Source organism: Prosopis cineraria, unplaced genomic scaffold (assembly GCF_029017545.1).
Source record: "Prosopis cineraria cultivar Desert tree isolate PC_DT_omini unplaced genomic scaffold, ASM2901754v1 PC8, whole genome shotgun sequence".
Lineage (NCBI taxonomy): Eukaryota > Viridiplantae > Streptophyta > Magnoliopsida > Fabales > Fabaceae > Prosopis > Prosopis cineraria.
Window position 1 is genome coordinate 27,526,610 of NW_026555339.1, and position 26,230 is coordinate 27,552,839.

General features: G+C 36.7%; 1 protein-coding gene across 3 annotated transcripts; it reads left to right on the forward strand.

Annotated features, from left to right (window-relative positions):
* On the forward strand, positions 1-25,467 carry LOC129318672 (diphthine--ammonia ligase). 3 transcript variants are annotated; one of them, XM_054963565.1, is made up of 13 exons: positions 1-187; positions 2,012-2,105; positions 2,231-2,302; positions 4,188-4,267; positions 14,182-14,407; positions 14,525-14,557; positions 20,532-20,614; positions 20,706-20,778; positions 21,094-21,421; positions 21,540-21,871; positions 22,477-22,814; positions 23,310-23,664; positions 24,814-25,467. In XM_054963565.1, the coding sequence occupies exons 2-13, from the start codon at positions 2,028-2,030 to the stop codon at positions 25,036-25,038; spliced, it is 2,223 nt and encodes a 740-aa protein (XP_054819540.1). In that variant the 5' UTR covers positions 1-187; positions 2,012-2,027; the 3' UTR covers positions 25,039-25,467. The 3 variants fall into 3 exon arrangements, with proteins under 3 accessions (XP_054819540.1, XP_054819541.1, XP_054819542.1); XM_054963566.1 differs by lacking the exons at positions 1-187; positions 2,012-2,105; positions 2,231-2,302; positions 4,188-4,267 and adding exons at positions 10,675-11,287; positions 13,719-13,805; XM_054963567.1 differs by lacking the exons at positions 1-187; positions 2,012-2,105; positions 2,231-2,302; positions 4,188-4,267 and adding an exon at positions 10,675-11,287.
* Positions 25,468-26,230: the final 763 nt, after the last annotated feature.

Sequence of the window (26,230 nt, forward strand, 5' to 3'; positions counted from 1 at the left end):
CCTTGGCCACGCACGCATGACTCACCTTCCCGCTCCTCAGACAACCATAGCGGCGACACCGGAGAAGACTCTTCTCTCAGCCTCTCACTCTCTCAGGCGCTCGACTGTCTTGGCGACTAGAGAGTGAAGTCTAAGTAACCCACCAGTCTGACGGAACCCTCCAGTTCGACGCACTCCAGTCCGTCAGGTATGCTTCAAGCATTTAATTGGTTTCTGGGGTATGAAGTTTCTTGATTCCGGTAGGGTTTGGGATCGCTTCTAGTATTGTGTAAAGCAATATGTCTCATTAGAGGAAAGGACCTTTGGGTTCCTGCTCTTATTGTTTACTCGTTCTGATGTATTTTGGCTTTGGAGGAGCTTAATTATAAATTTTGATTAATTTGTCTAGAATGCCAAAGCTTTGATGCATTGGGGTTGGTTCAGTGGTCTGATATATGACAGATTGCACTTTAGAATAGCTGCTACCGGTTCAGCTGATTTATTGAGCCTGGTACTGTGTTTTCTTTTATTAGTTGCCCCATATTGAGGGCCTCTCATATAGAACTGGTACTCTGTTTATTCCATGTTCTAAAGTAAAGGCTGTATTGTAAATTTTGCATGATTAAAAAATTATACAATACAGTATCTGTATTTTAAAAATTTTACATAAATTTTGTATGATTAAAAAATTATACAATACATTATCTGTATTTTAAAAATTTTACACTGCATTTGTTCATTGCCAGATGTTGGAAAGTTGCTGACCTTCATGTAATCTAAAAGCAATCGATAAAGAAGTAAAGCAAAGTTCATTTCAGTTTAAAAGTAGAATTAATGCACTACACCGACAAATAACTTGGCTTGAGAGTACTATAGGCTCCCTCAAGTTCACACCTCATACAACAGTTAATAATCCAAACTCACAAAGCTCCTGGTTTTGGAGCTTCTGTCCCATGATTAAAAGTAACATGAGAAAAAACTACGTTATTTTTTAAAGAGTTAACAATGTGGTCCAAGCTTGAAAAGTTCTCCATTAAAAATTGAATTTAAGGCTCTAACATTCTATTTCTAGATGATGACAAGGAGGATCTGGATTGATAAATATTTTTATCTTCATCTTAAATTTAGACTTCAAAATTTGTTTTATTTATTTTCTAGATGATGATGCGGATATGTATTTGTTTTATTTATTTTGAATTTTAGAAGATTTTAATTAATTTATAATATTATAATATTGAACATTATTTTTTTTTTTTTTAAAAAAGAGTTCACAGGCTTGAGCTCTTTGAATAAGAGTCAGGCTTGCCAATTGTCATGGCTGATTTGTTTTTTGCATGGCCAAATTTAGCTCAATGGTGCCATGGTCACTGGGGCGAGTTTTGTTGCATTGCTTCTTTGCTAGTTTGGTTTATGAGCGTGAATTTAGTATGCATATTTTATAGCTTGGCCTTCTGCAAATCACCACTCGATTTACCCTTATTCTCACAAACAGTTGGGATGTATCCTTTACTGGTGAGATAGTTTCGATGTTATGTGCATGGATTTTACTGCAAAAGAACTTTTTCAGTTGTTATCCGTCAATGGAGTATTAATTTATAAATATTTTGGGCATGCTATATGCGTCTTTTCTATTTTATGATGCATTCTAATTTCAATTTATGATGTTAATATGTATATATATCTACATTTCAATCAATAGTCAGTGAGATAAGTTCATTAATTTGACGACTTGTGTCCATAAACTGTTTTTACTTTCATATGTTATTTTATTTTTAGTAACGTGTATCCTTTGTGTACACATTACATATTTTCTGACTCATTATTATGACTCAAGTAGAATTATCTAATCAATACATCTTTTGTTGAATGATTTTGCTATGCTTTTGAAATTCTAATACCAGGTCATGGTTTTTATATTGCACTATATTCTTCTCCATCCTTTCAACCCGACATATTCTGGTGCAATTCCCTATCTTGCCATGGTTTAAACTCACATTTTATCCGTTTTTTTCCTCCCTTTTGGTTGCAACAGAAAATTGGTGACAAAGATGAAGGTGGTAGCACTTATTAGTGGTGGAAAGGACAGTTGTTATGCCATGATGATGTGTATTAAATATGGCCATGAGGTTTTTTTTTTTTTTTAAATCTTTAGACATGAAAATCTTCTGTTTTACTCACTTGGTTTCTGGTCCTAATTATCATTACCCTTTTTTTTTTTTGGGTACCTGGTTCATTGCTGGTATTGCAATAGATTGTTGCACTGGCAAATTTGATGCCTGATGATGGGTCTGTGGACGAGCTTGATAGCTACATGTACCAAACTGTAAGCCTTATCTGCCTTTTCCTCTTGGCTTGTGACATAAAACGATTCTAAGGTTTGATACATTTAATAGAGTTGAAAGGATTCTATTTAAAAAAGAAAAGAAGAGAAAAACATTGAAAATGTAATTTTCTTCAGCATTTTGGGCGTCAAAAGACGTCTGGAAAAACTAGTGTCATGGATATCGTACACTCTTTGGAACAAGCAACCATTATTCCATAAAGGTAGATTATAGATAGTATTTTTCCATAACTCTCAGATAAGCTTAATTAGTGCTGTTCTATCTTCTTGTAATGTGTTATTAGCTTTGTTTTGGATATATAATTTGCAGAATGTGGGGTGGCCTAGAAAATATATAATACTGACAACAGGCTTAGGAGTTTTCTGGACCGAACTGAAGATTAGCAAGTGGAGATTTGGAAATTTTCCTGTGCTGTCTAGAAATTTTACTTATCCAACCATCTTTCTCTTTGATGTTATCGTCCTGATTGTACAATAAATTACATTAGCCTATTCTAGAAATAAAATTGAAATTCAATATTTTTAATTTCTTTTGACAATTACTCTTTTGTGTAAACTCAAGGCTAACACATATTCCCCCTTGCTCTTAAAAGATGAAAGATTAATATGACAGGAGGTCTTTGTATGACATGAAACTGGAAGGTAGTTTGTTTAGACTTCAGAAAACCCACAAGAGTTCAGCGTTAATCATGGTATTACAAGCCAACTTGGTTGTTGAACTGGTCAAGGCTTAGTAGTCTGGCGGGGGTCGAACTAGTCCTAAATAAATCAATATATTTTAGAATATATACCAGGTATTTTAAATAAGAAAGATAAGTAATGACAAAAATATATTAAAAACTTATTCCAAAATAAAAAAAGACAATTAAAAGGAGTAAAAATGGGAATTGGAAACATAATTTAAAATGTTAATAAATGTTTTATAATTTAAAAAAATAAAAAATAATTTTAAGATATAAGATATCTGTAATATTGTATAATGTATGTACTTATTTTACAATTTATTCTTTTGGTATAGATGTGCATATTTCTTGCCTATTATTCTTCCTTTTCTAATGCTTATCGAGTGGAGATATACATAGATAATAGCTTAGAAACAATTATTAATTTTTCTAAAAACATAAAAAATTCTTGTGGTAAGAGTCTAACTGATAAAGAAAATAGATGAAGTAGAGAAATTCCAATAAGAAATTATCAAGAAAGAAACTCACTTTATAACTCCTTAGTAGCCAAAAGGTTGGAGAATCTCCAATGGGTAAAACTGAGTTTGCTTCTAACATGACTAGCCTTCAGCGTAGCTAGCATATATAAAATGCTGATTACAATAACTGAATGTCTGAAACAGAATGAAATCTCCTAAAATAACTCAAACAGCTAGACATCACTAACTAACCACAACAGAGGTTATGGTCCCTTATTCTGCTCTTGAAATCTCTCTAACTGAACAATTCAAAATTCAAATGAATAACGATAAAAAATAATTTAATTCAGTTTTTTTTTCCTCCTAGAATAAGTCAGCATGGGTTTCTTATCAGCATGACCAGTTCGACTAGTTGACCCATTGGTTTTACTAGTTTTGCCTGGTTCAACATAAGATTGAGCTGCACTTCACTGGTTTGATATTTCCCCAGTTTGGTGACTGGCTTAGCGGTCTGACCAGCCAGTTCAGACAGGTTTTTAATACATTGATGTATATAATTGCAACTTTGTTCTAGTCTTTGGTCTAATGATAATCTGACAGGAATTTCACCTATTAAGGAAGCCTTTATGGCATCATCTCAAGATTTTGTGGACATTTGTTTGCTAGTTGTGTGTATTTTCCTCACATGTGTGACAATGACGATGGGCTACTCAATGTTTTCTTCAGGTTGGCCACCAAATAGTCATCAGCTATGCAGAATGCATGGGATTGCCATTGTTCCGAAGGCAAATAAAAGGATCCACAAGGCAAGTCTTATCATTGAAATGATGTGATTAAACTTGTTATTTTATTTTTAGGAAGATAGAATTGTTCAATTTTATTAGCAGAAGGAGGAGAACAACCTCTTTAACATATGATATAACCACCATGCATGATGCATATGTGAATCTGGGATCAATTTTCTTTGGGAAAATTAATTTGCAAGGCCTTATAGTTTTCCTCAATTTTGAATGTAGTCTCTATAGTTTATTATAGTTTGATCTATTAGATTTGTTATTTCCTAGAGGTTAAAATCTTTGAATTTTTCCTCTAAAAAAGTGAAATTAAGCACTTTTATATTTTTTTAAAATGTATAACTTTAGAATTAATTAAGTAATAGGTCATTTTTATCATTCAAAATGTATATAATTTGGTTATGTATTCTAAATAATTTTTATACATATAATCTTTTCATAAAAATTAATAAAAAATATAAACGTTGTATTAAATCAATCTTTTTGAGCCCAAAGTATTGAATCAAATTTTCTACAAACTTCAAAAGCGTTTTTGTTTTGAAAAAAATAATCATTTATTAATAATTCTAACGTTCATGGATTAACTTATCTAATGGATCAAGCTATAAAGGATTGATTCAAACAAAATAAACTATAGGGACTTAATTTAAAATTGAAGAAAATTATAAGGACTTGCAAATTAATTTCCCTATTTCTTTTAATGTTAGATTCCCGCATTGTGTAGGGGATTTGCTACATACCGCTATAATGATATTATCTTATTGTGTGTGTATTTGAACTACTGTGAAATATTACTTTTTGACATTTAGTTAAACTTTATAGTTTTACTTGGTTTTTATTTTATTAGTAAATTATTAAATAGTAAATAGCAATATAGGCTTTTCCTTTAAACTTTGAAAAACCAGATTGGCCATTGAACTACTATAGGGAGAACCTGATGTGGTGGTATTTATTTCTTTTAAATTTATATTTATTCAAATTTCTAAATATATATGTTGACAAACCCAATTGATGTGATGTCTAATGGATTAGGATTTTGTTATTATCTCAGTTCGAAGGTATTATTGCATAGGAGCTTTAATTATTTATTGTCATTATCTTTAAGACTGTATCTTGCAGTTTATTTCAACCTTCAGAGTATTTTTGTAGTCGTTGAGGAGGAGGAATGAGGATGGGTCTCATGTGAGAAAGAGTTCTGTGTCCTAAATTATATTAAATTGTACTTGGCTTCAAAGCCAGGTTAGAGGGTAACAAACAACAACAAACAATAACAAGCCTTTATCCCACTAGGCGGGGTTGGCTACATGGATTGCAATACACTAATATGCTCTATCATTTATCAAGTTTTTAGGAATATTATTAATTAAGAGATCGTGTTCAACAACTTCTAAAAGTGTTCTCTTAAGCCTTCCTCTACCTCTCTTAACAGGGTTCAAATTTATATGTTCCACTCTTCTCACCGGTGCCTCCCGCGATCTTCTATGTATATGTCCAAACCATCTTAAATGATTTTCTACCATTTTTTCCTCAATAGGTGCTACCTTCACTTTTTCGCGTATGTGCTTATTTCGAATTTTATCTTTACGTATATATCTGCACATTCATTGTAACATTCTCATCTTTGTCACTCCAACTTAATGCTTTTGCTGTCTCGTTAGAGCCCAACATTCATTACCATATAACATAGCCGGTCTGATAGCAATATGATAAAGCTTTCCTTTAAGTTTGTTAGGTACCTTACGATTGCAAATAACTCCTTTAGCTTTTTTCCAATTAAACCACCCAGCTTGAATTCTATATGAAATATCCCACTGATTTCATTATCATTTTGAATAATGGCTCCTAAATATCTAAATTTTTTCACTTGAGGTATAATTTGATTTTCTAATTTCACTTTCAAATTATTGTCGACTAGTTTCTTACCAAATTTACAATATAAATATTTCGTCTCACTCCTAATCAAAGGAAATCTTTCGATTCTAATGTCTTCCTCCATAACTCAAGTTTACAATTAACCTCTTCTCTTGTCTCTGCTATAAGAACTAAATCATCTGCGAAGAGCATATAATTGGGAATTTTCTTTTGAATATGTCCTGTCAAAACATTTAGGATCAAGTTAAATAGATAAGAACTCAACGATGATCCCTGATGTAGTCCAATCTTTATAGGAAAGTCCTTTGTTTGACCACTGGACGTTCTTATACTAGTTTTTACCCTCTCATGCATATCTTGTATGATTTTAATATAAGCAATCTGTACTCCCTTTTTTTTCAAGGCTTTTCAAAGCACTTATTTTGATATACGGTCATAAGTTTTTTCCAAATCAATGAAAACCATGTATAAATTTTTATCTTTACAACGATACTTTTTCATTAATTCTCGTAGTAGATAAATCGTCTCTATAGTCAATCTACCTGGCATAAAACCAAACTGATTCTCAAAAATACTTGTCTCCAATCTCAACCTGTGCTCAATTACTTTCTCCCATAATTACATTGTGTGGCTCATGAGTTTAATCCTTCTATAGTTAGTACAATTCTGAATATCTCTTTTATTTTTATAAATAGGAGTTAATGTACTTCTCCTCCACTCGTCAGGCATTTTCTTGGACCATAAAATTACATTAAATAACTTAGTTAACCATCTCACCCCTTCTTCATCTAAACATTTCCACACTTCAATAGATATACAATCAGGTCCGTTGGTTCTATCATTTGCCATTTTTTTAAGAGCTTCCTTTACCTCCTTATCACATATTATTCGATAGAATGACAAATTTTGTTCTCCTTTATGGGTTGCTAAATCCTCCAAGTTACTAGATGAACCTTCTCCATCATTGAAAAGTTTGGAAAAGTAAGTTTCTCATTTATTTTTAATTTCATCATCTGTAACTAAAATTTTTCTCTATTCATCCTTTATACACCTTATCTATTCTAGATCTCTTGATTTTCTTTCCTTACTCTTAGCAATCTTATAAGTGTTTCATTTTCCTTCCTTTATCTCAAGGTCTTTATAAAATTCTTCAAAAGCTTTAGAACGAGTTTTACTTACAGCTCTCTTAGTTTCCTTCTCAGCCATATAGTACCTCTCCCAATTTTCCTCATTGTTACATAAATGTATGGCTTTAAAACAGTTCTTCTTATATTTGATTTTGTCCTGTACACTATTATTCTACCACCAAGACTCATTATCTCTCGGATCAGAACCTTTTGATTCCCTCAAAACTACTTTTGCAACCTCCTTTGTTTTTTTAGCCATATGCTCTCATATGATGTTAACACTTCCCTGAGATTCCCAAATTCCTTTGTCCAAAAGATTCTGCTTGAAAATATCTTGCTTCTCACCTTTTAATTGCCACCACCTAATCCTTGGTGCTACTACTTGTCGACGTTTTTGAATTTTACTCATAATACACACATCAAAGACAAGGGCCCTATGTTATGTCGTTACAGCATCCCCGAGAATTACTTTGCAATTTTTGCAGAGTCTTCTATCTGTGTTCCTAACCAAAAGAAAATCAATCTGTGACCTTAAGGTTCCACTTTTGTAAGTGATGAGATGCTCATCTCTCTTCTTGAAACAAGTGTTGGCAATTTTAAACTCATATACCTATGAGAAATTAAGAAGAGTTTGTCCTTTATTGTTTAGCTCTCTAAAACCAAAACCACCATGCACCCTTGCATACGGACCAACCTCCCTTCCGACATGCCCATTAAAGTCTCCTCAAATAAAAATCTTTTCACTCTGTGGTATGTGTTGAATCAATCCCTCTAGATCCTCCTAAAATAATTCCTTAAGATTGGCTTCTGTCCTAACTTGAGGCGTATAAGTGCTAACAATATTAACAGTCTCATGTCCAACTATCATTTTTAAGGAAATAATTCTGTCTCCAATCCACTAACTTCTACAACGTACTTCTTTCACTTCTTATTAATAATGATGCCTACTCTATTGCGTGCGTTTACTTTTCCTGTACTTACTTTTCCTGTATATCAAAGTTTGAAACCTTGAATATCCCTAGCTTCTTCTCCATGCCATTTTGTTTCTTGCAGGCATAAGATATTGATTTTTCTTTAAATCATAACCCTTACAACCTCTACAGATTTACAATTCAATGTTCCAACATTTCAAGTACCAAATCTAATCTTGCTCTTATGGACTAACCTCTTTAGCCGCGCACGTCCAGAATGACGTAGTAGCCTTTGCTTATTTAACACTACATCCAGGCGCCGATGCAGTGGCTCTAACTCACTTATCACTATATTCGAGCTAGCAACGCATTACTTACGGGCAACGACTTAGCATTAACATTATAATGTCTATTGTTCATGTTCATGATAGATTCAACAAAGTTTTATGTTGGCTGTTAATGGCCTAACACAACCCTTCTCTTTTACCCGGGCTTGGGACTGACTATAAACATAGGCGGAGTTGAAGATTAGAGTTGACATTTAATATTGATGGAACCCTCTACTCTATTAAGCTTAAAAATAAGCAAAACCAGAAAATACACTGTAAATGTAACTAACAATTACTCTTGCTGAACAATAGAGTGGGATTACAATCAAAATAAAGACAGAAATTACACTGAGATGGCAATTATAGAGCATGAAACAACATAAACTATGCCCTCTGAGCAGCAACACGAACACTGGTCTCTCACAAATACAAACTGAAGTAGAAAGATAAAATGATGAAGAAAAGATGATCTTCTCCACCCCTAATCTGGCATTCGAGAGGCCAGAACTCTCCTCATTTGACCACAATTCTCCAATAGTCCCCTCCTCATCCCTCATCACAGAAGTACATATTTAAAGAGTCAAAAAGTAGTCGTTACCCATGCTGACACTACCCATACCCTAGGCTACACCTACCCTGACTTTTCTTTTATCATTTGAATCTTACAGTTATAAACCTTCAAATAAGCCTCTTGACTACTGGTCTTAGTCTTCTCTAAATCACCTCCCTGGCTAGATTGTCCACTGTAAGCCTTAGGAAATGACAAGAAAATCTTTTGGGAATCACCAGCTCTATCATTACCCTCCCCCTGAAGCTTCACCTTTTCCTCAAGGTGAGAATTAGAAAGTATTGGCAATTTCCTCCCCAAACAGCTCAGCTTCTCTTGTGTTCTTGAAGAATCTCTAGCCAATGGTATATCTGATTGCCACTGTTGTGAAACCACTCTTGCTGAGTTCTCTCCATTATAAGGTTTCTCGATAAAACTATATTTGTATGGACTTTGAATCCTTTGGGAACTTGGAACACAAAAAACCATGCTAGAATTTGGACCGCCAAGAACTGTGATATTATTAATATTGCAGCACTTCATCCCTTTTTCTGCACTAGTTGCCCTCTTTGTTGTAGCAAAATGTAGAATGTCTGAAGATGGTGTTGTATGACCCAAGTATATTCTTTTTATAGCTCCTCCACTTCCTTTTTGTTCAACAAGAGAATAATGTTCAGCCTCATGCTTAAACACTAAAGCTGAAATGTGACTTTTGCCTGGGTAGTTTTCACCTCTGCTACCTTCTTCCCAAGTGAAAAGAATCACAAGCTGCCAAACAAAAGTTTGCTGCAAATCTGGAAAATTTTCAGACTCATAAGCAGGGGGCCAAGTCTTCAATACTGAGATCAAGGATTCTGTGCCTAGAAAATTTTCTCGTCCCTGAAATTCCCTTGTTGCTGCCATTCTTGCTTTTGAGTGAGTGGTGACAGCGTCTAAGTGAAGCAATATAGAAATAGCACCTAGAAGCGAGGCCACCCTCTCTTTCTCTAATATTCTTCCCTTGTTATCTTCAGTTTCAGTCATTAACCGTAATTCTAGAGCCCTGATTTGCCTGTTCTGCTGGTCTCTACTGCTCAACCAAAACAGTCTTCTAGTGCCAATAGTTGTCTCCATCTGGCCCCTCGTTGCTGAATTGGTGCCACTTATGAGAGAAAATTTAGCCCTCTTGCCCCTCACTTCCAACTAGTGGGTAATTTCAACCATGAAAAAGCACACAAATAGAATATAGGTACACATGTTCACTTGGAGCCTTGTTAGTGCTTCAATGTGCTCAAATGAAAAAGCCCAGTAATTAGTCCTGAGCATCTTTTTGTACTTGGACAGAATGGAAGATGCTCTTGGCTTGCTCACTTTTGCTTTTCCTCTGCGAGAAAATTGCAGAGGTATTTGCTCTCTCCAACATGTGTCTTCAAAAATCTCAATAACCCAGAAATTTTCTCTAAACAAACCCAAACCCTTGAGCAGATAAGTGGGACGTGCAGAAACTATGGCGCTCGGCACCCAATCATGATAAAGAACAACCTTATGCCCACCGTTTCTTGCTGTGTTGACATCAAAGAGGTATGAAAATTTCTCTTGATGGTTTGATGCTGTATTGAATGAAGACTCTCTCGCTATCCTCTGATGGTGTGTTTTGGCAAGCAGTTTAGTGTAGGTATCTCTAGGGTTAAAAAATTGAATGGACATTTGGGCCTTGCTTATGTTAACTGGCCCATCAATATTTATTTTCTCATCAAATTGAGGGTGTCTTCCCTAACCAATGTGCATTTGGGCCTCAAGTATGTTGCAAACAGGTCCATTAATTTTTATCCTCTTGTCAAATTTAGGGCTTCTACCCCAACTAATTTGACCTACCCGATCCAAGGCCCATTTATTTTTTTCCCTACCTTGCTCGCTTTCTTCTTCAACTGATTGCAATGACTGGCCTAACAGTCGTTGGCTTCTCTTTTCTGCACCATATGTCTCTTCTCGAGCCTCCTTGCCATCATCATCTTCGGCCTTCACCCAGATGCTTCCATGCCCATAATTTTTCCAGTGCTGGGCTGGAGCCTTCTCAACATTCCATGCTCTCTTTATTTCCTCCTTTGTTTCTTCTGCTGCAGCATATGCTTGCTGGACATCTATGGGAATTTTTGGCATAGTTTTGACAGCATCCCAGACTTGAGATTCTACATGTTTCATGACTTTCATATCTTCTTTTGGGTTGTCAACAAAAGCACCTTCAAGCTTCTCTTTTTGTGAAAAAGGTGATGAATTTAACTGTTGTTTTGCACTAGACTCTTTCGCTCCTCCTCCTCCTTCAACCTCCATAACTCCCTCTGTTTCTTGCTCAACTGGTTTCTTCTCATCTTTTTTCTCACTTACAGCATCTTTCTCTGATTTCTTCTCTTCAACACGCATTTCCATTCTATCTAAAATCTTTGTGCACTTCTCTAATTTCTTCTGCATTTCCTCTGTTCTTTCCCCTATATTTTTCAACAATTTTGACATCTCAGCTGCTGTAACTACAAGTTCTTCTCGCAAGTTTGCCATTTTTTTTTTCCTCTCCCTCAAATCAACCGCTCTAATACCAAATGATGGAACCCTCTACTCTATTAAGCTTACAAATAAGCAAAACCAGAAAATACACTGTAAATGTAACTAACAATTACTCTTGCTGAACAATAGAGTGGGATTACAATCAAAATAAAGACAGAAATTACACTGAGATGGCAATTACAGAGCATGAAACAACATAAACTATACCCTCTGAGCAGCAACACAAACACTGGTCTCTCACAAATACAAATTGAAGTAGAAAGATAAAGTGATGAAGAAAAGATGATCTTCTCCACCCTTAATCTGGCATTCGAGAGGCCAAAACTCTCCTCACTTGACCACAATTCTCCAATAGTCCCCTCCTCATCCCTTATCACGGAAGTACATATTTAAAGAGTCAAAAAGTAGTCATTACCCCTGCTGACACTACCCATACCCTAGGCTACACCTAACGTGACTTTCTTTTATCATTTGAATCTTACAGTTATAAACCTTCAAATAAACCTCTTGACCACTGGTCTTAGTCTTCTCTAAATCACCTCCCTGGCTAGATTGTCCACTGTAAGCCTTAGGAAATGATAGGAAAATCTTTTGGGAATCACCAGCTCTATCAAATATCTTGTTTTTAGGGTTTAATATTGGACATTCAACCACTTCTCCATGGGAACTTGGCCCCTTTAGCATAGCTCTAACCTCCTTCTCAACCTGCTCCCAACATTTCCACCCTATCTCAGCCACAATTTTAATCGCATTCACACTTCCTAGTGACACAAGGGAGATATGACCTCGCCATCAGAATCAGATCCCCAAAATTGTTTGGAACCAAGAGTTGCATCTTCACCCTCCCCGTGTGGGCAGTCACAGCCTCTGTTGTCTCAGCATCTGTTATTGGTAGACGTATTGCTTTGCCGTCAGAAAGGGACAAATTATCTTCTTAATATCTTCTTTGACCTCTAACATGAGTTGAGTTGCTTTGCAATGATTTGATCATGTAGTAGCTTTTCCAGTATATTTTTTAACCCAGTACTTTGTCCTGTATATTTTTGCCTTTTCTGGTGTCTGCATCCTTGTCACTGTAAGCTGTATCTCAAAATTTGAACTTCTTTGGTCTCTTCTCTCGTTATCATCAGGTGCTCTCTAGCTTTGCATTGTTCCTGCTACTTGCTGTGCATCGTAGAGGCAGTTCTTTTCTCTAATTGGACATTTTTCCTACTGTGGTTTCATGGTCTGCTTTCAACTAGCTTGTTTATCAGCTGACTTTCCACCCCACCTGCTTAACTGTGTTTTTTTTTTTAACGGTTTTTCAGCATTTCCTTTTTATCACTTTCTTTTTAGTAGTGTTCTATTTGGTCTTTTCCAGTGACTCTAGGTCTTTATCCCATCATAGGTCTTTCTTGGCTCTGGTTTGACCTTCTTAGTGATGTTACAATTCAGATCTTGCCTATATACGCTTTTCCTTTTTTTTTTTTCCTTTGGCTGCACATTTTACCAGCAAAACTTTCTTGATGGCGTGAAATATTTCAGATTCTTTCAAACTGTGTTGTGACTCTTCCTGCGTTTTCTTGTTCATTTTTCTGTCTGCTTTCTGTTCAAAAAGTTAACATGATGCCTATAGAACTTTATCATCCAAGGGGAGTGTTGATCTCGCCCTACTATCAGCTAGTTCCTGTTATTAGCATGTCATGGCTATCAAATTCTTTTATCAGCGTGTCTCACTAGGGCCTTCTCTGTAACAAGATGAATATTGAATAATCTTTTGCTTGAGAGGCGTATTAAGAAATCCTATTATAGTGGATCCTAGTGGAATTGGACTTAGGAATTTACTATTATTTAGACTCGTTTATATTCATCAAGATATCTTTAGCAGTCCTGATTATCGATTATCATTATCTAGTTAGTCTCTATCTTTGAAGTATTATTATAAAAAGAAAAGGAAAAAAAAGAAGGGGGGGCCATGTGAATGTAAGTCTCCATTCACCATAATTATGTTTTTATCCTCAACTTTATAATATATAACATTTTACAATCAAGTTGATGATGCAAAACTAGATAAAATTTTTGCACAAGATAATTTTTATTTATTACAATTTTTCTCAAATATGTTTAGTATTTCTTAAAAAGCTTTTTTTAGTAATGCAGATCATCTGGCAGCTTCTGCCACATCATCTGTGCTTGAAAAGCTGGCTGGTTTAGTGGCATCTCAGAACTGAACTGGACCTGGGTCAGGTTAGCTGTTGAACCAGCCAATCTGGTCACATGTTAAGAACGCTACTATCATTCATGTTCTCATTGTATATGTAGTAAACTAATTCCAAAAGGGGGAAAAACAGGAAAGAAAAACTAGAACATTGTATCTTTGTCAGCTCATTCATCTTTTTTGGAGTCTGTATTCTGTATGACCAATTGTGGGTGGGCCGATAACGTTTAAATCAAAGATCTCTCTTCAACAATGCATCTAACTGCATTTTTCTTAAAGCAGAATGTTCTTGTCATAAAAAAGAAAAGCTGAATGTTCTTTAAATTTCATACTTCAAGTATCATGAAATATTTGGATTGATATAATTATATCGTGCTTAATCTAAAAATGGTATTTTTTGGATAGGCATCAGGAGCTTGGATACAGACCAACTCCGGGTGATGAAGTGGAAGACATGTTTATTTTGTTAAGTGAAGTAAAAAGACAGATACCCTCAGTTACAGCAGTTTCCTCCGGAGCCATTGCATCTGACTATCAGAGGTTGCGGGTGGAAAGTGTTTGTTCAAGGTTAGGCCTTGTTTCTCTGGCGTACTTGTGGAAACAAGATCAATCATTGCTTCTCCAGGAAATGGTAAATTGCGTTTTGGCAAATATAATTTTACACATGCATCATGTATTAATTTGTGTATTTAAATTTGCCTTATTCTTCGCATAACTGTAATTACAATTTTTTTTTTTGGGTGACCAGATTGCTAATGGAATTGTGGCTGTAACAGTGAAGGTATAACTTCTTGGTTAGCTTTGCTTCTAAAGTTTTAACTGTCCCTTCTTAAATAAGAGGCAATTACTGTGTTCTTCCCATTTTGGTCTTACTTGTCAGCTACTTAGGGAGATCTTAAATTCTTTTGATTTCATTGAATATTTTGTGCGATGTCAATTGACAATGTTCCAAGGTTATGCTGCATATAGTAACATCAAATTCATGCCAGTTTTACCCTGATATTGTGCTCGTTCAGCCTGTTCCAATTGGGTGCTTGGAACGTTTCCTTGAAGACCAACAACATGTCTGTTAGTTGCTGGTTGAGGTGGTCTGTTTTGCCTAGAATATAGTTTCTATTTACTTCTTACAAGCCTCAGCTTGCCTTTGTAATTTTTTTCTTAAAAAAAAAAAAAAAAAGGCATGCTGGTTTTGGCTTTGATCGTGTGGCAGCCACTTATACAAGTGATATACGGCCTAGAAAGAAAACAAAACCCTCCCCATCTAATTTTTTTTTTTATGTACTGTATGGAACTTTTATGTCATGTTGGGCTTTCCAACAAGCGGGGCCGTGTATGCAAACAGAAGCCAACGAAAATACCCAAGAACATGGGAGACAAGGGCAGAGTGGGGAAAACACAGTAAATAACAGTGCCTGACACTGTCAGTGTAGTGGAAGGGGGTAAAAAGGGAGCGGGGAGTGAAAGAGAAGGTAGTTAGTCGCATCATCTTAGTGGAAAGGGCCTGGTCTCTTGAAAACCAGGTTGTTGAGGGACACTTTCTTGTTTGACATTTGAGGTAGGAGTTAGTGTGTGAAGCTGATTAGTGAGTGTATTCTCTTATGCCTAGTGAATTTCTCTTCATTTTCCTGTTATTTGTATCTCTTAATATTTGTTATTGGTGTTGGTTCTATCATTTTGGTATCAGAGCGGGCTGTTCAAGGGTATCGTTTTTTACTAGAAGGGAGGGAAGAGTTGAGCATTTGGAACGAGTGGTGGAAGAAATGCAAAGGAAACAAGGGGAAACTACAAAGAAACTTACCAAATGTTGAGGCTTCCACGACGCTCATCCTATGATTGCTAGAGGAGTTGAAGAAGACGTTTGAAGTTACCAACCTGCCATTTCCTTTGCCACCTCCACCGCCACCAGAGGATGAGCTAAGGAATGGAACTCAAGATATAGGGTTCAATACTGATGACCCTTAAGATATAGGACAGAATGACAGCTTCAAGCACCACCATCTTGAACTTTGAACTCCCTATGTTTGACGGCGATGACCCATTGGGATGGATTTTCAGGGTGGAGCGATACTTCACTATGAATGGAGTTAGGGAAACAAAAAAGTTGGATGCTTTCGTGGTGAGTCTAGAGGGCAAGGGCTTATCGTGGTTCTAATGGCTTGAAACGAGCACCCTTGCACGTTCATGGCAGGTTTCATTGTAGGCAATTAGGGGGGGACATGAGCGTCTTTTGGCACTAAAGCAAGAAGCAATAGTGGCTGAATTTAGGGAGACATTTGAATTACTATTAGCCCCTTTAGCTGTCGTACCTGATGAGATGTTAATGGGGGCCTTCTTGAATGGCTTAAATGAAGAAATTAGGGCTGATGTACAACTGATGCATCCCAAGAGCCTAAAGGAACTCATGGACTATGCAAGATAGGTGGAGGATAGAAATAAAATTAAGGAAAAGGTACTGGAGGAGAAGAGAAGCAAGGGAATGAGGATGTGGGAGTTGATGGAGTGATCTGAAACCGTGGCTCCTAAGTTTAGTGCTATGGAGGCATCCAAGAGTTTGGGCTTTCCAACAGGGATGAAGACGTTGGGAGAGAATGCGAGTGAAGAGACAGGCTAAAGCAAGCAAGACACGCGAGCCCTAATGCGTCGTCAAGCAATAGCAATGGGATCGTGGCACCACATAAGCGTCTCTCAAAAGCTGAAATTAATAGGAGGCATGAATTAGGCTTGTGTTTGAAATGTGAGGAGAAGTTTGGCCCAAACCACAAGTGCAAAAATAAACAGTTTAGGCTCCTAATTTTAGATGAGGATGAAATTGGCCTAGAAGAAGAGGAAGTAGTAAACGAGCCCAAGGAACCTAATGAAGAGGGGGAGCTTGTGCCTATTGAATTATCAATGGCTATTGCAATGGGTCTTATGGGTAGGCGAACACTAAAACTGAAAGGGGAGACATGTGGAAGAAGCGTCTTCGTGTTAATCGACTGTGGTGCCATGCACAACTTCATGGCTGCAGTGTTGGTTGAGGAGCTCAAAATCTCAACCCAAATTGTTAAGAGGTATGCTGTCACAGTCGGCAATGGGCGGAAGGTGTTTTCGAACCTTAAGTGCTGGATAGTGGAATTGGAGATATAGGGAATGAACATAGAACAATCCTTTTACCCATTTAATTTGGTTAACATGGATCTTGGGCTGGGGGTTGAGTGGCTAGAGTCTCTAGGGGAAACACATGAATTGGTGATAGCTCTATATGAAAATCAAGGTGGGAAAACAATAGGTGTCTCAGGGGAGATTCTTCTCTATCGCAAGCTCAAGTTTCACTTCGGGTAGATTAAAAAATATATATATATATATTTGGGAGACTGGAGTGGGGTATATGATCGGGTTAGCAACCTTGTAGCAGCAAGATGAAGTTCAACCTATTGTACAAGGTGATGAGACTAAGATACTTGAAGAATTCCCTGTTGTGAGCGGACCCATTAAGGGATTGCCACCAAGATAACTCACGACCACTCCATAACCATCAAAGAAGGTTCATAGCCTACAAACACATGGTCATATAGTACGAACATGCCCAAAAGGTTGAAATTGATAAGTTTGTTGGAGAGATGCTGATGGCAGGGTTAATATAACCTAGCACAAGGTGCTATTCAAGCCTGGTGCTGTTGGTAAAGAAAAAAGATGTAGTTAGAGGTTCTGTGTTGATTATAGAGCCCTGAACCGCATCACTTTACCTGGCAAATCTTTGATTTCGGCTATTGATGAGTTACTTGATGAGTTGGGCGGAGCAACAATTTTCACCAAGCTAGATCTCAAGTTTGCATTAAAGAGGGAGATGAACCCAAGACAGCCTTCTGCACTCAGGACAGCCATTATGAGTTAAAGGTTATGCCATTTGGTTTAATGAATGCACCTTCTACTTTTCAATCTCTTATGAATGATATTTCTAGAGATTATCAGCAAAACTTTATGCTTGTATTCTTTGACGATATACTTGTGCATAGCAAAGATAGGAAATCTCATCAGGAACATCAAAGGAAGACCCTGGAGCTGCTGGAGCAACATCAATTACTAGTGAATCCAAAGAAATGTGTGTTAGGGCAAACCCATATCGAATATTTGGTTCACATCATTTTTTTCGATAGGAGTGAAAGTGGATCCCTCAAAAATCACAGCGATGCTATAGTGGCCAAAGCCAAAGCATTTGAGGGGGTTCCTTGGTCTCAAAAGGTACTATCACAAGTTTGTGAAGGGGCAGAGTTGAATAGCAGACCCACTGACTCACCTACTCAAAATGGACTCTCTTAAATGGGATGAAAAGGTCCATAAATCCTTTGAAGATCTCAAGGCTGCCATGACAACTTTGCCTGTTTTGGCAATGCCTGACTTCAACCAGCCTTTTGAAGTGGAAGCAGATGCTTCGAGGAAGGGAGTAGGGGCTGTTTTTGATGCAGAAAGGATGTCCTATAGCTTATTTAAGTCAGAAATTATCTGAAAAATGCCAGCAAAATTCTGCTTATGAGCGAGAATTAATGGCAATTGTGTTGGCGGTCAAAAAGTGGCAACACTACCTGTCCAGCCAGCCATTTATTATAAAACAGACCAAAAAGCCCTCAAATATGTCCTCGAACAGTCTTGGCACCTGATCTGAAGATGTGGGTGACAAAACTCATGGGATACAAATTCCAGATTCAATACAAGCCTGGTAGAGAAAGCCATGTGGCTGACACTTTCCAGACACAATGTAGATATGGAATTGAGGGCTGTGTCCATGTGTCAGTATGAGGGGGTTGATGAGCTGTTACTGAAATTTCAGAAGATTCACGTCTCTGCGAGATTATGCAGCAATTAATAGAAGGGAAGGAAGCACCAAAAGGGTATATTTTGAGGCAAGGGATAATTTATTTTGAAGGCTGGTGCTGACCAGAAATTCCCAGAAAATTCCAGCATTGAGTAGGGAGTTCCATGATTTACCTATGGGAGGCCACTTGGGGCATCTGAGAACTTACAGGTATCTTGCTGCTGTGGTAATTTGGGAAGGTTAGGGGAAATATATCCAAGAAAATGTGGGAAGATGTGAAGTTTGCCGACACAGTAAGTATGAAGTCCCTTCAGGCTTTTGCAACCTTTGCCCATTCCCCAAGAGTCATGGGAAGATATTAGTATTGATTTCATAGGTGGACTGCCTAAAAGTACCTGATTTGATATGATTCTAGTGATGGTTGATCATTTAACCAAGTATGGGCATTTCCTTCCCTAATTGCATCCATATAGTGCTAGAGCAGTGGCAGATTTAATGGTACCTGAGGTTATCAAAATGCACAGGTTTCCGAGCTCTATTGTGTCCAATAGAGACCATGTTTTCATAAGTCAGTTTTGGAAAGAACTCTTTAGCTTGGCTGGAACCACTCTCAAGTTTAGTTCTTCCTATCATCTTGAGACGAACAGGCAAACCGAGGTAGTCAATAGAACTCTAGAAACCTACTTGAGGTGCAAATACCCCCAAAAAGTGGGCTAAGATGTTACCTTGGGCTGAATTCTGGTATAATACTACTTATCAGAGTGCTGTTGAGACCACTCCTTTCAAAGTGCTATATGGAAGAGATCCATTGTCACTTTTAAAATGGAAGGATCAGCCTTCTTGTGTCCAGGCAGTGGATAAATTAATACAGGAAAGAAACTTGATTTTGGATGAACTCAAGAGACAATTAGAGAAGGCTCAAGTAAGATTAAGAATCAAGCAGACAAGCACTGAAGGGAAGTCCAATTTGAGGTAGGGGATCTTGCCTACCTCAACCTGAAACTGTATAGGTACAAATCTTTGGCCAAAAAGCTTAACGAGAAGCTGTCACCCGGATTTTATGGCCCTTATAAAATCTTAGAGAGGGTTGGAAAGGTGGCATATAGGCTGGAGATATCTGCAACAGCTCAGATACATAATGTATTCCATATATCTCAGCTGAAAAAGGCTCTAAAAACTTCAGTTACTGCTCAACCCCTCCCTAAGGGTCTCTCAGATGAGTTGGAGTTGCAATTCCAACCAGAAGAAGTCAAGGGCGTGAGGAGGACAAACAATGGAAAGCTGCAGATTTTAACTAAATGGAAAGATTTACTTGATAGATTTACTAAATGATAGAGCACAATGGCGTCTTGCAATCCATGTAGCCGACCCCACCTAGTGGGATAAAGGCTTGTTGTTATTGTTGTTGTTGTTGGAAAGATTTACTTGACAATGAGAACAGCTGGGAGGATGCAGAAGTGATTGAAGCACAATTTCCCCAATTTTACCCTGAGGACAAGGTGTTGCTTGCAGAGGAAGGGAATGATGGGCTTTCCTACAAGTGGGGCCATGTATACAAATGGAAGCCCAAAGGAAATACCCAAGAACAGGGGAGACAAGGGCAGAGTGGGGAAAACACAGTAAATAACAGTGCCTGACACCGTCAGGGTGGTGGAAGGGGGTAAAATGGGAGCAGGGAGTGCAAGAGATGGTAGGTAGTAGCATCATCTTGGTGGAAAGGGCCTGGTCTCTCGAAAACCAGGTTATTTGAGGGACTCTTTCTTGTTTGACTTTTGAGGTAGGAGTTAGTGTGTGAAGCTGATTAGTGAGTGTATTATCTACTTTTTCCCTTTGTAATGGAGGACGCCCAGTGAATTTCTCTTCATTTTCCTGTTATTTGTTTCTCTTAATATCTGTTATTGGTGCTGGTTCTATCATATCATAACTTTTATTCTGGACTTTGATTCTTCATATGCATTACTAGGTTGCTGCCATGGGTTTGGACCCTGGAAAGCATCTGGGCAAAGAAATAACCTTGTTGAATTCACATTTGCATAAATTGAAAGAGTATGTCAGAGTTCCCCACAAATTGTGAAATTCTTCTCTTTGAGGTCTCTATGTTTTTGTTTTGTGACTCCCATTTTGTTGTCCTTTGCAGGTTGTATGGAATTAATGTTTGTGGCGAAGGAGGAGAATATGAAACATTAACACTTGATTGCCCTCTCTTTATTGTAAGTTCATAGCACAATTCTCATGATTGAATGAAAGTACTTGAGCTATCTGGCTTTGTCTGTTACCCTTGTCTCGTCTATTGGAATTCACCATGCATTGTGGAGTCTAAGTTGTGAATCTAATGCTGTTATTAAGATATTAGTTGGAGGTTTCATTCTCAAATGCATTTGATCCTAGTGATTTTGAGAATTTGAACTTTTTTTTTATTTCCTCAAAAAAAAAAAAAATTGATATTGTTACTTGTTTTGTTTAAATTTATGTTAATTATGTTCTGCAAATTTCTTCTGTTAGCAACTTGATTTTTAAAATTTCAGAACGCTCGCATTATGCTTGATGAATATCAAGTTGTGATGCACTCTTCAGATTCCATTGCTCCAGTTGGAATTCTTCACCCCTTGGCATTCCATTTGGAAAATAAGGCAGATGCTCAGCCTTTAAGATCACAAGACAATGAACACGAGATGGAGAAACCAGGAAATGTATTTGAAGTGCATGATTGCCCAGAAAGATGTGAAGTCTCATGCAAGCCTGCAGATTGTGTTACTGGTCGCAGTAATGGCTCAAAGTATAAATTTCAATTTTCGAGAACAAAAAACAAGAGTACATTCTCCATGTGTTGCTGGTTGCAAGATTCATGCAGTGGTCTTAATTCGTTATCTTTTTCCATTTCATTTTTTTCAATGATTTCAGTAGCCCCGTCCACTTCCACTTTAATTTGTTTTTCTAATTAAAGTAATGTTCGCTCATTTCCTTGGAGCAGGTTTGCAGGAAGATCTTGAGGCTGTTCTGGGGAGAATTGAATCGCAATTAGGGAGTTTTGGTTTTGGCTGGGAGAACATCCTCTATGTTCATCTCTACATTGATGACATGAATCAGTTTTCTGTGGCAAATGATACCTATATGAAGTTCATAACACACGAAAATTGCTGTTTTGGTGTTCCATCCCGTAGTACAGTTGAAATGCCTCTACTACAAGTGGGTTTGGGCAGGGCATTAGTTGATGTTCTGGTGACAAGAGATGTAACTAAAAAGGTTTTACATGTGCAGAGCATTTCCTGTTGGGCACCTAGCTGCATTGGGCCATACAGCCAGGTAATAATTCCCAGTGGGTTGGCATGTATTACTAAAACAGCAAGAATGAACGTGTTTATTCCGTTGTGGCGTGTTTTTGTTGAAATTGAATATTAGGACAACTGAAATAGTTGAAGTTTAACAGCTGTTGAAATATTCTGGCTCTGGGCCTAAATGTGGCACTTATTTTCCTGTCCAGTTGTCAAACTGCTGAAGCATCATGATTCATTTGGAGAGATTAGAGAACGCAAATCTGTGTGAGATACTGTGTGTGAAGTTTTCCTTGTAGTTTCCATTGACCCCTAAATATTAGGACTGATACTTTTATTTTAGCTGGACTCTGCTTAATTTAAGTTAGATAAATGTCTTCCTTATTTATTATTTAAATCTTTTAACATTGATTTTTTTTTTGCCTGCATCTCTGACTATTTTTAGGGTGACATGACTTGAAAGTTAAAACTATTTTGTAGATGCTCTTGTTTATATAACCAAAAAAATAAAAATTGAATTGCAATTTATCATTTAAATAATGTAAATGCACTGAAAAGTGATGGCTTGTCTTTGCTTGTCTCCTTCATGTTTTATTGAGTGATTTATATTATCGTTCTTTCTAATCTTTTGCTCAGGCAACCTTGCATGAGGGTATACTTCACATGGCTGGGCAACTGGGACTTGACCCTCCTACAATGAATCTTTGCAGTGGAGGCCCAGGTGCTGAACTGGAACAAGCACTTAGAAACAGTGAGGCCGTGGCAAAGTGCTTTAAATGTTCAATTTTAACGTCTGTAATCACATTTGTTATTTACTGTTCTAAACGTGTCTCATCGTTGGAGAGACGTGAAATTATGGAGAAACAGGAGACTTTCCTCAGGGAGATGAAGATTTCTCCTCCAAGGGAAGGAAATATGAATAAAGGATTAGATCCTATTTTTCTATATGTCCTTGTTCCTGATCTTCCCAAGAGGTACATAATCTTGTCACTCACTGGTTTGTTGGATAAAAGTGTCCATATGGTTTCCCTTTGGTGCTTAGCACATGGTCTTTTTTAGTGAGAACCTGTTATCCGATGAGCAAAGAGACTGGTCATCACTTTTGGATTTTGTTACTGTTTATTGTTTTGAGCTTTTCATGAATTGTGTTTTGAGGATTTCTTACCCTGTTGCTAGTTGTGGATTCTTCTCATCCTAATAATTTATTTATTATTATTTTACTTAAAAAGAAAGCTGTGTGTGATTTAAGGGTTGTCTTTTTCGGTTTCTTGTACCAGCTTGGTGTTCTCAATATCATTGAATTTTATAGTTTGAAACTTGGTGTAATCTGTGTCTTGTTTTTTATTACTCCCGTTTTTAGGAAGTGGGTCTGGGGAATGGACTGCCACTTAATTCTTGCACCGTCCAATTCTTGTGCTATTGACATCACATAATCCATGCGTTTAGTTGGTTCTACTCTGGCTTTGCAGGGCCTGTGTAGAAGTAAAGCCTATTCTTTATGTTGAAGATGACACAGAAGCTACAATTGAGAATGTTAGTGAAGGATCTCGTTTAAATACAGAGAGCTATTGGGGTTTCAAGCATGAGCGGTGGCATGATTCTTGCATTCAGAAATGTGTCGTTCATGGAAAGATATGTGCACTTGTATTGTCTATTACAAGTGAGCTGGCTGTGAAGATATGTTCCAAGTCCCTTCCGATTGATAATGTTAATGACGGTCAATTTTCTGTCTCCAAGGCAAATATGGAGAAAATTTCGAAGTTCTTAATCTATCTACTTGACAAAGCAATGACAGACAGTGCTTTTGCCTGGGAGGATATAACGGTCAGTTAAACTTCGATTATTTCATTGTCCTGACCAGGATCATACTTTGAAGTTGAACATTCTGTTTACTTATTGAATTATACTTGCTCCCTCAAATCTTTTCTATTTTGTTGAATATAAATACATGGATAATGTATCAGGAAAAAAGAAAAAAAAAAGTATACGGATAATGTGATAATTAGGTGCAAGTAGTTACTTTACATTTAAAAGATCTGTTTCATTCTTCACTTGACAATTGTAATATACACCATAGGAATAGGTGATTAGCAGAAGAGCACCAGAAAACTATGTGATGGGAAAACCACATTTCAACCCCCCCCCCCAACTTGGGCTTGATAACGAAATTAGTGCGTGCTTTACATGATAATAATTCCCCTGAACCATAAACCCATTCCCTATTTCCCATGCTTGCCGGTACAGTTGTTTAGTGGTGAAACTTTCTGTTTAATCTTTCTGCTTGTTTTTTATATTTTTGTTTAGGGTTATCTTTTCAAGCTTAGCTTGCTTTTCATTAAAAAAAAAAATTAAGGGTCATTTTGTCCTTGAACTTTTCTCTTAGGGTTTGCAAGTGCCTTGAACTTGACATTGGATCATTTCTGTTTCTGAATATTTGAAATGTGCTGCCTCTTCACCCCACCATTAATGTGTCATAATGTTTGTTTATAGTAGAATGGGTCCCACCATTTTTTATATTTTTTTATATTAAAATGTTGGGTTAAAGGTTACCTTTGCCCATGAGTTCAAGATACCTATAGACCCTAAGGGAAAAGTTTAGGGGCAAAAGTGAACCCTAACCCAATATTCTATTAAAAAAATAATAATAAATTGTGGGACCTACTTCACCAGAAACAGACGTTCTAATATGTTAACAATGGGGTGACAAGGCAGCGCATTTCAAAGGTTTAGGAACAAAAATATTAGGATAAAGTTTTGGGGAACAATTGACCCTCAACTCCCAAAATAAAAAAAAAAAAAACCAAAGTAAAAACACGAGATACTACTTTAGGAGGTATTTTGTCCTTTTAAAGTTCACACGCCAGGTTTGCAATGAGGCCTTACGTTAAGGAGATATCTGCTTTATTCTACTTGCTCCTCTCCTGTTAGATTCAAGTCGTCCTCTTACAATCCAACATATCCTTGCTTGTGCAGAATTTGCGATTCTACATCCCATCAAGCCTTGAGGTACCCATGGAGGAATTGACAGCCTTCTTCAACAATGCACTTTCAGAACTTGCCAAAATAAATCACAAGGTCATTATTGTAAGTGGCGAGGAGCCAATGTTCAACATAGTTCCTGTGATAGGTGCTGGAAGGTTTGCTTCATCAATGGATGATGTTGTAACCTGTGAATTACTAGCTAGGAGGAAATCCTGAGTCCATCAAAGTGTTATGCGTCTTATTGTTTCAATTGAGAGGGCCTTACCAAAGAGCCTTGGGTCTAGTGGTATCAAGCTGTGCCTATGTGGCACTGAGTTCCGGCTTCGATCCTGTGCCTCTTCAGGCACTACGCTTGCCCGTAAAATAAAAAAAAATTGGGAGGGGCTTGGACTGGAAAGCAAGAGGTGTTGTTTGGTATGTGGTTTTCCAGCTCCCTTGTAGACTCTATTGTCTTGCTGGCAGGCTTTCCCTTTCTTTTTGCTGCCTTTAATTTAAAGTTTATCTAAGGATGTTATGTTATGGCTTGAAAGAAGCATTAGGTCACATGAACGAATATGCTTGCATCTATGATGGAATATATTTAATTATTTTTGTTGAATTCACTGAGTAGAAATATAAAGCATTTTTATGTGGAAGGTTTTGAAAGATCAAGAGCAAAATATGAGCAAAGTGTAAGGATTTAAAGTTGTGTTTTCCCTATTTTTTAGGTCCTTGTCTATAATATTTTTTATTAGCTAATGGTATTCCTCCAAAAAATTAGAAACACCAATTTAATGTTTTAATATTTTAATACTTTGCAACTTTATATTAAAAAATGAAGAAAATGAATATCCAACTTAACATAGAGATTTTTTCCCCCTCATCTATCTATTATTCTCTTGTTAAGTAATTTTTTGTAGTACATTAATGGGATGATTGATATCTTCCAAATAAACGTTTTGCTGGCATATTAATCCTGATTTGTCATGTTTATAATTGTACCCTGACACTACAGCATATAGTGTGAGATCCTAATTTTCACATATGCAATTTAAAATAATATTAGAATATAATTTGTTAATTAAAATGAGGCTTAAGGTAACTTAATTTGCGTCTCTGAGGTATACAAGCATCTAAGATTATGATTTAACAAAATAGAATATGAAATTGGAGAAAAATCTTGATCAACATAAATTGATTTTAATTATGTTCTTAAAGCACTGAATTATTTTTTCATAAGGAAGAAGTATAAAATTAATTGTAAGAAAATATTTATTACTGTTTATTTGATTTTAATGAATTTATTTCATGGTTATTGAAATTTATCACGAAATTATTTGAGTAAAAAGAACTTTACTAGAGATGGGTTATATATTAAGTGGAATTTAATGAAAGTATGTAAATTGTTTCCATTTAAGAAATTATAATT